The sequence below is a fragment of the Hyperolius riggenbachi genome, chromosome 10 (genome assembly GCF_040937935.1).
Source record: "Hyperolius riggenbachi isolate aHypRig1 chromosome 10, aHypRig1.pri, whole genome shotgun sequence".
Taxonomy (NCBI): domain Eukaryota; kingdom Metazoa; phylum Chordata; class Amphibia; order Anura; family Hyperoliidae; genus Hyperolius; species Hyperolius riggenbachi.
This window is the reverse complement of record NC_090655.1, coordinates 41,291,824-41,305,643: the sequence shown is the minus strand read 5'-3', so window position 1 is coordinate 41,305,643 and position 13,820 is coordinate 41,291,824. Positions and strand designations below refer to the sequence as shown.

Here is a 13,820-nt window from a genome sequence, read left to right as displayed (position 1 = left end):
ATCATCATCCTCCCCCTCCTGAAACATGTCCTGCTGGGATGAGGACCCCCCAAACTCCTCTCCTGATGCATGGATGGGCTGCTTGACTGTCGCCACAGTCTTGCTGTCCAATCCCTCATCCCCCAAAGTGCCCATCAGCATCTCCTCCTCAAAATCGCCAACAACAGCAGACAATTGACTCATGATGCCTGGGGTCAAAAGACTGCTGAATGACAGGTCGCCAACTGACGGTGAACTGGCCTCCTCCCCAGGCCCTGCTGGGCGGCTGCTGCGAACAGGGGTGGTGGTGAGGGTGGAGGCCTCGGATGCAGAGCTGATGGCGGGCTGCTCATCCTCCGTCATGAGTTGCACCACAGTGTCTGCATGCTTTTCCTCAATGGGACGTTTCCGACCCGGCTGGAGGAAAATCGGAGCAGGTGCTACACGCTGCTGCTGCTGTGTCTCTGCAGCGTGAGTTGCAGATGCTCCTGCTGGGCGGCGCCCAAGGCGTCCACGGCCAGTGGCTATGGGAGGAATGTTAGCCACTGACGCTGCTGCTGCTGCGGAACTGTGCATGGTGGCGCGGCCGCGGCCTGCCACAATGCTGCTCCCTCTCCTCCTGATTCCCTTGCTGCCCTTCCCCTTGCCCAAACCGCGCTGGCTGCCACTTCCAGACATCTTCGATGTTTTGGGCGTATAGACAAAAGTTTTTTAAAAGGGCGGGTGAAAAGTGGGGTACTTTAATGGAGTGGGTTGGTGGGTGAGGTGACTGAGTGAGTGTCCCTAGTACAGTAAGTAAGTAGTAACAGTCAGGAAGTACAACTAGCAGTTACAATAATCAGTAGTAATCACAAGTAAATTTAGTGTGTGTACACTACAGACAGTGAGTGCACGCACGCACGCGCAAACACGCGCAGGAGCTAGCCTATGAACAGTGACTGAGTGAGTGTCCCTAGTACAGTAAGTAAGTAAGTAGTAACAGTCAGTAAGTACAACTAACTAATTACAATAATGAATCAGTTATCAGAAGGAAATAGAGTGTGTGTAGTGTGTGTACACAGACAGTGAGTGCACACACGCAGGAGCTAGTAGCCTATGAACAGTGACTGAGTGTCCTAGACTCCTAGTACAGTAAGTAGTAACAGTAAGTACAACTAACTAATTACAATAATCAATTACAATAATCAATCAGTTATCAGAAGGAAATAGAGTGTGTGTAGTGTGTACACAGAAAGTGAGTGCACACACGCAGGAGCTAGTAGCCTATGAACAGTGACTGAGTGTCCTAGACTCCTAGTACAGTAAGAGTAAGTAGTAACAGTAAGTACAAACAACTAACTAATTACAATAATCAATCAGTTATCAGAAGGAAATAGAGTGTGTGTAGTGTGTGTACACAGACAGTGAGTGCACACACGCAGGAGCTAGTAGACTATGAACAGTGACTGAGTGTCCTAGACTCCTAGTACAGTAAGAGTAAGTAGTAACAGTAAGTACAACTAACTAATTACAATAATCAATCAGTTATCAGAAGGAAATAGAGTGTGTGTAGTGTGTGTACACAGACAGTGAGTGCACACACGCAGGAGCTAGTAGCCTATGAACAGTGACTGAGTGTCCTAGACTCCTAGTACAGTAAGAGTAAGTAGTAACAGTAAGTACAAACAACTAACTAATTACAATAATCAATCAGTTATCAGAAGGAAATAGAGTGTGTGTAGTGTGTACACAGACAGTGAGTGCACACACGCAGGAGCTAGTAGCCTATGAACAGTGACTGAGTGTCCTAGACTCCTAGTACAGTAAGTAGTAACAGTAAGTACAACTAACTAATTACAATAATCAATTACAATAATCAATCAGTTATCAGAAGGAAATAGAGTGTGTGTAGTGTGTACACAGAAAGTGAGTGCACACACGCAGGAGCAGCTAGTAGCCTATGAACAGTGACAGTGAGTGTCCTAGTACAGTTACAGTATATAACTACAATACTAATACAATCAGTAGTAAAGGACAGCAGAAATATATAGAATAGAGAGAAATAAACAGAGGACAGGAGGACAGCTGCCCACACAGGCAAGGCCCTGAGGCCTAAAGCTGTAAGCCTGCAGCAGCTGGCCTGTCTCTATGTAACACAAATGCTACTAACTAAAATACAATGTCTAACTAACTAACAACAATATAGGTGTGTATAGGAGGTGTATGTGAGCAAAAACGCTAGGTAAATGACCACAATAGAGCTCTTGCTAAGCCAAAGCACAAAGGAGCAACTCTCTCTCTGTACAAGTCTCAGGCAAGCACGGAGAAACGTAACATGGCGGCCGCTATTTATAGGGTAGGGGTTGGCCAGGGTCCCCCTCTGTGATTGGCTGCCGTCAGAGGGCCTGGGAGCCCTCTGATTGGCTCTAAGGACATCAATCTGGGCTATGACGCTATTCGAGCTCGGTACCGAGCTCGAATAGCGCCGTTTGCTCGAATAGCTCGAATAGTGAATGGGCTATTCGAGTGTACGCGAATAGCCCATTCGAATAGCTACAGCTATTCGGAGCTCGAATACCGAGCTCGAATAGCTGGAAAAGAGCTCGAATATTCGAGCTACTCGAATATTCGAGCTCTGCTGAGCACCACTGGTGTAGGTAGTTTGCCCCCAGCGTAGGTAGCTTGCCCCCAGCGTAGGTAGCTTGCCCCCAGCGTAGGTAGCTTGCCCCCAGCGTAGGTAGCTTGCCCCAGTATGCCCCCAGCGTAGGTAGCTTGCCCCAGTATGCCCCCAGCGTAGGTAGCTTGCCCCAGTATGCCCCCAACGTAGGTAGCTTGCCCCAGTATGCCCCCAACGTAGGTAGCTTGCCCCAGTATGACCCCAGCGTAGGTAGCTTGCCCCAGTATACCCCCAGCGTAGGTAGCTTGCCCCAGTATGCCCCCAGTGTAGGTAGCTTGCCCCAGTATGCCCCCAGCGTAGGTAGCTTGCCCCAGTATGCCCCCAGCATAGGTAGCTTGCACCAGTATGCCCCCAGCGTAGGTAGCTTGGCCCAGTATGCCCCCAGCGTAGGTAGCTTGCCCCAGTATGCCCCCAGCGTAGGTAGCTTGCCCCAGTATGCCCCCAGCGTAGGCAGCTTGCCCCAGTATGCCCCCAGCGTAGGTAGCTTGCCCCCAGTGTAGGTAGCTTGCCCCCAGCGTAGGTAGCTTGCCCCAGTATGCCCCCAGCGTAGGTAGATTGCCCCAGTATACCCCCAGCATAGGTAGCTTGCCCCAGTATACCCCCCAGCATAGGTAGCTTGCCCCAGTATGCTACCACTGTAGGTAGCTTGCCCCAGTATGCCCTCAGCGTAGGTAGCTTGCCCCCAGCGTAGGTAGCTTGCCCCAGTATGCCCCCAGCATAGGTAGCTTGCCCCTGTATGCCCCCAGCGTAGGTAGCTTGCCCCACTATGCCCCCAGCGTAGGTAGCTTGCCCCACTATGCCCCCAGCGTAGGTAGCTTGCCCCAGTATGCCCCCAGCGTAGGTAGCTTGCCCCACTATGCCCCCAGCGTAGGTAGCTTGCCCCAGTATGCCCCCAGCGTAGGTAGCTTGCCCCTGTATGCCCCCAGCGTAAGTAGCTTGCCCCAGTATGCCCCCAGCGTAGGTAGCTTGCCCCTGTATGCCCCCAGCATAGGTAGCTTGCCCCAGTATGCCCCCAGCGTAGGTAGCTTGCCCCAGTATGCCCCCAGCATAGGTAGCTTGCCCCAGTATGCCCCCAGCGTAGGTAGCTTGCCCCAGTATGCCCCCAGCGTAGGTAGCTTGCCCCAGTATACCCCCAGCGTAGGTAGCTTGCCCCAGTATGCCTCCAGCGTAGGTAGCTTGCCCCTGTATGCCCCCAGTGTAAGTAGCTTGCCCCCAGCGTAGGTAGCTTGCCCCAGTATGCCCCCCCCCTCCTTTATGTGGCAGCGGGCCGGGCAGAGACTGACTCACCTGACATCCAGCTCCAGCGCCGACGTCACTCTTCTCTCCCTGCTCCATCTGTAATTAGAGCAGGCTACAAGAAAATGGCCGCCGTTTGTCTGCATTTGTGGACGTCGGCGGCCATTTTCTTGTAGTCCTGCTCTAAAGACAGACTGAGAGGACACCGGGAGACAGCGAGGCGGCAAGGGGCAACAGGGCACATGCGCCCTTGAGAGCACGGCGCCCTGAGCGACCGCACAGGTCGCTCATAGCAAAGGCCGGCCCTGGTTGCAGAGTTAGGGCCAAGGCAGGGCGAGGTGTCCAAAGAAGACACTTGGTGGGGAATGGGTGAACTAGTTCCTGCTCCAGATCGACCCATCTGATTGTACCCCTGGGAGCGGACCATTGGAACAACTGAGAAATCCGGGCAGCGTAGAAATCATGCAATAAGCTGGGGGCACCCAGACCCCCCTGGAGTTTGTCTGGCCAAATGAGCATATTTGATGCGAGGTCTGCGACCCGACCATATAAAATTTGTGATCCTTGATTGCAAAACCTCCAGATCCCTTCTAAGAATTCTAATGGGCAAGGCTCGGAAGAGGTAGAGTATTTTGGGGAGTAGTGTCATCTTTACAGCATAGATGCGGCGTAGGAGGGACAGCTGGAAATGCTGCCATTCATCCAAAAGATTATGCAGTTTTCTGAGCATGGGGGTGTAATTGAGCCTATAGAGGTCCCCGTGATCGTCCAATACCATCACCCCCAAATTTTTTGTGTCTAAACTTGTTTTTAAGTGTGAAAATTATGATATCCATCCTTGTTTTATAACCCTTGTAAGATGGGCCCACTGGCTGTGAGGGTCACCAGGGGTAGGCAAGAGAAATGGATGTGATTATTAGGGGCCAATTTTTCTTTTCTTTCTTTTTTTTTTCTGTGTGCATTTTTATCTTCCACTGAATGAGAGTGGCTGAATGTTTGGGAGTAAGTGCATGTTCTAGCATTTTGATGACAGTCCAATATTGTAGACATTGTACTTATTTTATTTAATAAGTGATTTAATTACTGCATACCAGACTCTGTTGGTATCAACCAGATAGTAACATGTAAAATACAGTTTCCCTTCTCTTATGGATCATGTGTTTCAAGGATTGCAACAGCATCACTGGTTGCTAGACAACAGGAGTCGGGCATAATCTTATGCTGCTACATCTGTCATACAGCAGAGGCGTAGAAGGTCTAATTAGACCTGATCTTTCCATAAAGAACACTTGTTACATATTGTCACACAGTGACTTTGTATGTCCCCTAGTGACAGTAATAAGAATAGGTAACAAAATAATTTAAATCCTGTGAATGTATAATATTCCATATGTGCACATTACAATTATCCCCCACCCCCACCCCAACACACACACAGAAACACTCATACTGTACACACACACACACACTATCACCGTTACATATTACCTGTAGGTTTTTCTGAAACATGTTGCATAACCACTATTTTATGACAGTAAAGCAGAGGATTAACATGAAATGGAGGCCTAGGCCCACTGATGATCACCTGCCTCTTTTTTTAAATAAGATGTGGTGGAGGCTAACATCCATCAGGCCCCTAGGCTCTCTCCAGGTACTAGGCAGCAAATACATGTAAAAAAAGTCACCTGGAAAAAAGGGCACGGGGGTTTGCTGCTAGTAGAATCTCGCTAAAATAAGCGTTATTCTACTACTGAATTCCGATGTTTTCAAAAATTTGACTAAGACTAAACATAACCCTACTCTCACACAGAACCCTCTCTCTACTGATGCCTTACTCTAAGACCATCCCCCGATGTTGCCTAATAGAGATGGCCCGAACCTCCGATTTTAGGTTCGCGAACTTCTGCAAACGTTTGCGAACTTGTGAACGTTCGTGAACCGCCATAGACTTCAATGGGGAGGCGAACTTGAAAATTTAGAAAAAGTTATGCTGGCCAGAAAAGTAATGAAAAAGATGTTTCAAGGCATCTAACACCAGGAGAGAGACATGTTTGACTGGGATAGATGTCAAAAGTCCCAGAATTGTTTTAAGTTTTCATGCAAAGCAGTGTTTTAAGGGCAGAAATCACTTTCAATGCTAAATTGCAGGCCTACAATACTGCATGTGTAATCCATCCTCCCCTCCTCCATTCCTCCCTCTCTCTCTCTGATTTGTAGGCTGTCAAAAGCAAGCTCACATACATTGGCCAGGAATTGAACGGAGGTCAACTGCTTGGAAGGCAGCTATGCTCACCACTATACCACCATTGGCCGGGAATCGAACCCAGGTCAACTAACATTACAGGCTGAAGCCAGCCATTTTTCACTCATCTCTTGAACTACAAGAAAGGCCCAGGAGTAGTCTTAGCTACCATAATATCTTATGGCAGGGCCCTTATTACACTTTCTCTTACAGGGCTATGGAAACCGTTTTGTCCATGCGATAAAACGAGGTGCAAAAATGAAATCATGCCTAGCAGAGGATGGTTTAAATCCATCAACCTCTGGGTTATGGGCCCAGCACACTTCCGCTGCGCCACTCTGCGGTCTGCTTACATTTGTATACAATCTTCAAGTTTAAGAAGAGTACATTAGTTCCCTTCACAAAACACAAAAGGCAAGGCCATCCCTGGGTGGGCTTGAACCACCAACCTTTCGGTTAACAGCCAAATGCACTAACCGATTGTGCCACAGACACTGTGTATGTAGTTGCTGCTAAATGGCTATCTGGGGTTCTTTTCGGACAACTGTTGAACACAAAAGGCAAGCCCATCCTTGGGTGGGCTTGAACCACCAACCTTTCGGTTAACAGCCAATTGCACTAACCAATTGTGCCACAGACACTGTGTATGCAGTTGCTGCTAAATTATTTTATGGGGATGTATGTGTGTCTTTTGGAGGGAGGAAGTCTGGTACAAGAAGTTTAACACCACTTTTTCCTACAACAAAGCATTTACTGTGTGGCAGCAGAGTAGTGCAGTGGAAGTGTGCTGGGCCCATAACCCAGAGGTTGATGGATTGAAAGCATCCCCTGCTAGGCATGATTTAATTTTTGCACCTCGCTTTATCGCATGGGCAAAACAGTTTCCATAGCTCTCTAAGAGAAAGTGTAATTAGGGCCCTTCTGTAACATAGATATTACGGTAGCTAAGACTCCTCCTGGGCCTTTCTTGTAGTTGAAGAGATGAGTGAAATGGCTGGCTTCAGCCTGTAATGTTATTTGACCTGGGTTTGATTCCCGGCCAATGGTGGTATAGTGGTGAGCATAGCTGCCTTGCAAGCAGTTGACCTGGGTTAGATTCCTGGCCAATGTATGTGAGCTTGCTTTTGACAGCCTACAAATCCCTGGAAGACAAAATCGGAGAGAGAGAGAGAGAGGGGAAAGGAGGAAGAAGGGAAGGTTGGAGGCGGGAGAAAAAACAAACAAACATAAGAACAAGATTATCTCTCAAAAGAGCAGTTGTGGGGTCCTATTTTAGGAATAACAATCAGCCAGGAGCAAGCTAACAAGCTTACAAGAGCCTAACTAATCTTTCCCTATGACAGTCTGCCAGCAGCTTTCCCTTCACTAATTACTACAGGGACATGAACGACTATAATGGCCGGCGCTGCCTGCCTTATATAAGGGGGGGCTCCAGGAAATAGTGTAGCCTGATTGGCTACAACGGGCCTGCTGACTGTGATGTAGAGGGTCAAAGTTGACCCTAATGGTGCCCTATGGGGGCAAATCGAACTTCCGGAAAAGTTTGCGTTCCACCCAAAGTTCGCCTGGAACCGGTCGCGGGCGAACCGTTTGGGCCATATCTTTTGCCTAACCCTAATATCCCCACCTGGGGGTGCCTAAACCTAAGACCCCCCATCCCCAGTGGTGCCTAACCCCAAGACCCCCCCTGGTCCTGTCTAAACCCAAGACCCCCCCTCCAGTGCTTAAGACGCTCCCTGGTGGTGCCTAACCCTAAACTCCCCCCTGTACTGCGAAGCCAAGATTTGCAGCAATTAAGGTAAACTTCGGCGTCTGGAGGTGCACAATAAGTGGTAGTGATTTAAAATGAATCCCAGGCGCCGGGTCTTGCGGAAATGCAAATAGTGGCATTGCACTTTGGAATAGCGCCATTAAATTGTGCAAATGCTTCTGAAAATGCAGTGCCGCTATTTGCATTTCCTCAAGCCCCAGTGCCAATATTTCAAATTGCTACCGCCAAGTGCCAACATTTACCTTGATTGCCACATTTTGTGGCCATTATAAAAGCCATGATTTTTGGCAAAGATGGTAAATTTCAGGGCCCCTAGGCGCCCTATGGTGACTGCCGCCGTGTGACCAAATTTCCTTTCCTTGACTTTATTCATGGCTTTTATAATAGGCTGCACCCTTTTTTCCTGCTTCACTAGACAGCTACCTAGGTTTGCCTTGTGGATGATCCGGCTCTGCAGTAAAATATAATTGTGAAGTATTTTAATTAAAGTGCCTGGCCCTTTTCCACTGGCTGAGTTTTTCGATCGAAACAGCACCACGATTTACCTGTATATCACAGTTTCAGCTTATTATGTTGGCATCAAACGCCAACACTCTTTGAAAAATTCAGCTTAATCTGTCACTTTCCCTATTTTCTATATGTTATTTCTCCTACAGTTTTTGGGGTGCAAACGCCAAACTTTCCACATTTCTTTGCCTCATAGCGATCTAAATTTCTTGCACTTTAATAATTAAACTTCTTTTCTGCACCCCTGTGGTGGACCACCACACAGACCCCTTTTTCACCAAATATTCAAATTGCTGCCAATCGTAGAGTCTTGAAGCTATAATCCCCAAACTAGGACCACATATTGTTGGTGTCAATGCGAATACAATGTGAATTTTGAGACAATAACCAAAAGTGGGCGGGGCTGGCAACAGCCAATTAATTTTGCTATTTTCTATACGCTACTCCTCCCACAGTTTTAGGAGTACAATTAGAAAACCGTTTTAGAACCTGTTACCCAGACCTTCTATGCTTTCTATGCACCTGGACAGACTGGATAAATCATCTCTCTGTTTTCAAGCCAACATCATGTAGTTTATTCAGAATCGACAGTCTAGTTATGTTGGCTTCAAAGGCCAACATATTGTTCTTCAATTGTTTTCAGCTTGTTCTTACACTTCTTTGTCTTTTTTTCTTCTTCATCCCCCATTTTCTATACACTACTCCTACAGTTTTCTGACTACAATCGTCAAACCTTCCACACTTCTTTACCTCAAAGCGGTCTACATTGCTTGTGCTTAACCCTCTTGGCATTTGATTCTTTCTGGATTTTGGGGTCTAAAAGCAGTGCAGTTTTTTTTGCATGCTTTTAGATCCTAAAACCTGGAAAACATCGTGCTGCTAGGGAGTTCTACAGCAGCCTAGCACACGCTCACGTCCCTGGGATCCAGAGCTGCAGTTTTTCCTCCGTCCTCTGGATGGCGCTGTAATGACACATGGTGATTTCACCAGGGGGAAGCAGAGCTTCGGAGGAGAGGAAGAAGAATGGCAGCCAACGTCAGAATCCCACGGGAGGGGAGTTAAAACTACAGCTGCGTGCATTGCTCTGCATAGAGCCTCCTGCCGGCTACCACGAGTTCAGCTCGGGGTTACCGCTCCTGGCTTGTTCTTTTTTCCCACCCTGAGCTGAACTCATGATTACCGATAAGGTGGTTAACAATTTAATCCCATCCTCCACGCCCGGAAAGCTACACTTCAAAACTTGGACCTCATACTGGATGTCAACCCGAATGAAAAGTTGACTTTCGGGGGTTACCCAAAAGTAAGCAGAGCTTGTAACCAATGGAAATGTAGCTATTTTCTATACGCTGCTCTTCCTACAGTTTTAGGAGTAACATTTTGAAACTTTGCTAATTTTCTTTGGCCCATAGCCCCCTGAGGACCCCATTTTTTTTACCATAAACTTTCATTGGAAAAATGTAACTCTGGCGCTATTTGAGTGGCAACAGATTAAACTCTCCAAATTTGGGGCACTTAGTCAACCTGAAAAATTCAGGCACATTATGGGGACTCAAAGTGGGTGGAGCTACAACCAATCAGCTTTTTCCTATCTACCTAAATGAGAAAGTGTAAAAAGCTGTAATACGAATAGTATTAAAGCCAGAGTCCCTAAACTTGGCACACTTGGTCACTGGAGTTAAAATTTTGAAAAGTAGGTGGAGCCACATACAGCCAATCATCTTGATTATATCTCTAGCATTTTCAAGCAAACATCATGTGGTTTCTTCAGAAATGAAACCATCTAGTTACTCACTGAACAAGGATTATCTATAGCTTCAGTTCTGGCAACAGAGTTCAGTACAGGCAGGAGGTGGACAAGGTCAGGTGATCTGCTGTGCTTTGACTGCAACTACCTTCGGGCAGCAAGAAGCTATAGGACCAAGTTTTGACCCAGCAAGCCAAGTATTGTAAATAAGTACGGACATGGAACACGCAAAACTTTGTGCATTGCTAAAAAATGCAATTGTAATATCCTATGCATAACAAATAATGTAGGCTGGACTAGAGCTTGAGTTTTATTCACCTTGACCGTGTGGGTGAGAAGAGGGAGATGGGCATACTTGGACTTACAGGTTACAAGTTCATGTGTTCTTCATGTCAACTCACTACCCATACAACTCTAAGGCCCTGTTTACAGTATTGTGTTGTAATGGATCACATTCTAACTCCGCTGCATGCAGATTTTTTCATTAACCTCTAAGTCCAGTCTCCATTGCAGTTTAAACTCATTATAATGTATACGTTATGCAGTTGACCACGTGTGAATTCAGCACGACTCTCTGCATCGGATCTGCTCTGAAGGCCATGTGTTCTGCATCTGCTGACTGTTGCTTATTGCAGATGTTTGAATAAGACAATGGCCTCAATTCACTAAGCTTATCTCCTGTCTTTAATGACGTTTCTAGAGTTATCACCATGGTGATAAGGCATGTAGTATTCAGGAAACATTTTACCTCAGGCAAACCTAAAGTGAACTCTTCTGTCTTTAAGTTAACTCTTCAATCCTTAAAATTACTCCAGAATTCTAAAGTTAAAGACTAATTAACTGTGTGTGAAAATAACTACAAAGGAGGTAACTTTACAGAGGAGGTAACTTACTGTAACTACAGAGGAGGTAACTCAAGGAATAAAGAGCTAAGATAACTCTTACTGTGTGGTGGTACGTTTTTTATCTTGCCTTATTATCTCCAGCATGATCTTAGTGAATTGAGGCCATTATCAACTTAACCACTTAAAGAGGAGCTGTTAGGTATGGGGTCTCAGAGAAAAAAACACATATATCAGTAGCTAAATATTGGCTGTACTTACATTACATATGCATTTCACTGTCCACGTTTGGATTTCACAGAATTTTTATATAGTATTTTCAGAGAATGATGCTCCTGACAGCTCATGGCAGGTTCCATGTTTGTCTGTCTTGTATGAAGCCAATTGTGATGTAATATCCTCCCTTACCCTGCTTCCTGATGATTCGACTCACAAAAAAGATCAGGATCAAAGATCCTAATGGTTCATGATCCGGACAACACTACTGTGCAGTGAATATTAATTAGCCATGTGGCTAGGAACAATAGCGGACTCACGCAGTGTACTCTAACGGAACATGTGCTGTGAGTTAGGCTGCTGTTACAAGCTGCTGTAACATGAGCCTGTAACTTCCCACTGTGAAAGCAGCCTTAGGGCAGGATAGGGAAATGAAGGGGAGGACCAAGGGAGTGCACTGGGGATAAGCAGCCCCAGAATGCTTTGCAGTATCTGTTATGCATCCTGCCGGCTTCCTTAGGAGCTTAGGAATACAGAGCCTTGCTGTTCAGCAAACATCAAAGTAAGAGAGATTTTTAACTTCAGTATTGCCTTTTTGGCTTCCTTCTAAACTGTTTAACACAGGAGAATAGAGGTTTAAATTAGCTTTTGCAGCCTGACAGTTACTCTTTAAGGACCAGGGCATTTTTCACAGATCTGTGCTGCGTGGGCTCTCCAACCCGCAGCACAGATCAGGTTTGAGGCAGGGCGATCAGACTTCCCTCCCCCCCCCCCTTTTTTCCCCAATGGGGGATTTCCTGCTGGGGGGGTCTGATCGCCGCCGCTCTGTGTGGCCGAGCGCGGGGGGGGGGGGGGCTCCTCAAAGCCCCCCTCCGCAGCGCTATTTCCCCCTCCCTCTCCTTCCCGCCCTCTCCTGCTCGCTATGGGCGGTACAGGACGGCAAGATGCCGGTGGTCCCCGGCCAATTTCCTTTACGACGCTGCTGCGACAGCAGCGCCGTAGGATGTAAACACGGATGTAAACACGGGATTTCTTCCCCGCATGTTTACATTTCACCTGCTATCAGCGATCGGAGGCTCGCAGGCTGTCAGGCTGTTCACGGAGACACCCTCCGTGAACTGACATGGAATGGCCTTTTCCATGGAAACCCACAAACGACCAGTCACCGCCTATCGGCATTAGGAGGTCGTTATGTGGCTAACTTCAGTTAGTGATCAGACAATCAAGGAAGCTGTGTAGCAGTAAGCATGTATCGGTAATTGATACCCTTCTGAGCAAAGTGAAAGACAGTATATATATATATATATATATATATATATATATATATATATATACTTTTCAGTAACTATCTAGCAAAAAAATATTTTATAGGTTTTGTGAGTCTATGCAGACGGGTTTCTATAGGCAGACAGGGCATTGCCCGGGGCACAGCTGCATGGCAGGTGCAGCGGTGGGCGCATGCAGAGCGGGTTACAAATCACCATATTCGCAATGCTGGGATCCACGTGCCACATGTACAGTACTTCCTGGTCCCTAGCGTTCCATCTCATAGTAACAGCGCCTTTTAAGGTGGGGGCCCCCGACTTCCTTTTTAAGCCCAGAATAAGAATATAGGACTCCAGGAAATTTGAATTTGGCATTAGGCCTAAAAATACAATAATTTATTTTCACTACAGGTTTGCTTTAACTACCAACATAAGCATAGTAATACACGTGGGTGAGGTAGGAGACCTTGGTAAAAGCTGCTTCTGTGTGAGAATTAAAATTGATAGGAGAAATGTGTGTTTGAGTTTGAGAATGAAATGTATGTGACATTGCAGCGTTAGTGTAGCTATTACCAGAATGTTGCTGACAGAGGCCTCCCACACACCAGGTTTTAGATATAAGCATTCATTTATTTCTTTCCACTTTATCTTTTGATGAATGCAGCTCTCCCTTAGTAACTGCAGAGTCCTATTTCTCAATAGATAATGTCACAAGGCTAAGCATGCACATAAAATTAAAACAATTTATTGCGCGCAGCTATATTAATTTACCAACAACGCCTTGTTTTATGCTTGCAGGATTCTGAGCAATAACAAGATATCGCAGGTGAAGAACAAGGCTTTTTTTGGGCTAAGCTCCCTGGAGAAACTGTGAGTATGAATCTTATCCTGAGCCTGTGCAGGAGTCGAGCAATAGGCTGGAGATGAATTGGTTATAGACAGGGGGTGACTGGGATCGCAACCTGAAATATATTTCACTTGTCATTGCCACGCATTGTCCAGCCACACATCAAAACACCTCCCAAATCCGAAACTGCAGGGGAAAGAAAACGCTATAAACAAAAGCCAGATATATAGAAAAAAAAACAGACCGCATTCTCAGGGCGGTTGGGAAAAATAATATATCAGAACATTCTGTCACAGTGTTTCTTTAGAAAGCCATGTATTTTGTATATACCTTGAAACATATATTTATTTTGTGCAAAAGAGGTCCCTGTCATGCTTTGGCCTTGTAGATCTGTGGATTCTGGTAGTAAGGCCCCATTCACATCACAAACGCGGATGGCAATGCGTGCGGAACGCAATTCATGTGAACGCACGCCATTCGCGTTTGTGTGCGTTGCGTGGCTGATCCCATCACTG

At 46.5% G+C, this 13,820-nt stretch overlaps 1 protein-coding gene across 8 annotated transcripts in view; it reads left to right on the top strand.

Annotated features, from left to right (window-relative positions):
* The window catches only part of ADGRA1 (adhesion G protein-coupled receptor A1), a 1,508,265-nt gene that overhangs the window by 237,816 nt on the left and 1,256,629 nt on the right, over window positions 1–13,820 (top strand). For all 8 annotated transcript variants that reach the window (XR_011024437.1, XR_011024435.1, XR_011024438.1 and 5 more), the window contains one exon: window positions 13,257–13,328. Coding sequence is in view for 2 of the 8 variants with exons in the window: in XM_068257544.1 (XP_068113645.1) it covers window positions 13,257–13,328 (72 nt within the window). In the remaining 6 variants the exon portion in view is untranslated. The remainder of the gene's footprint in view (window positions 1–13,256; window positions 13,329–13,820) is intronic.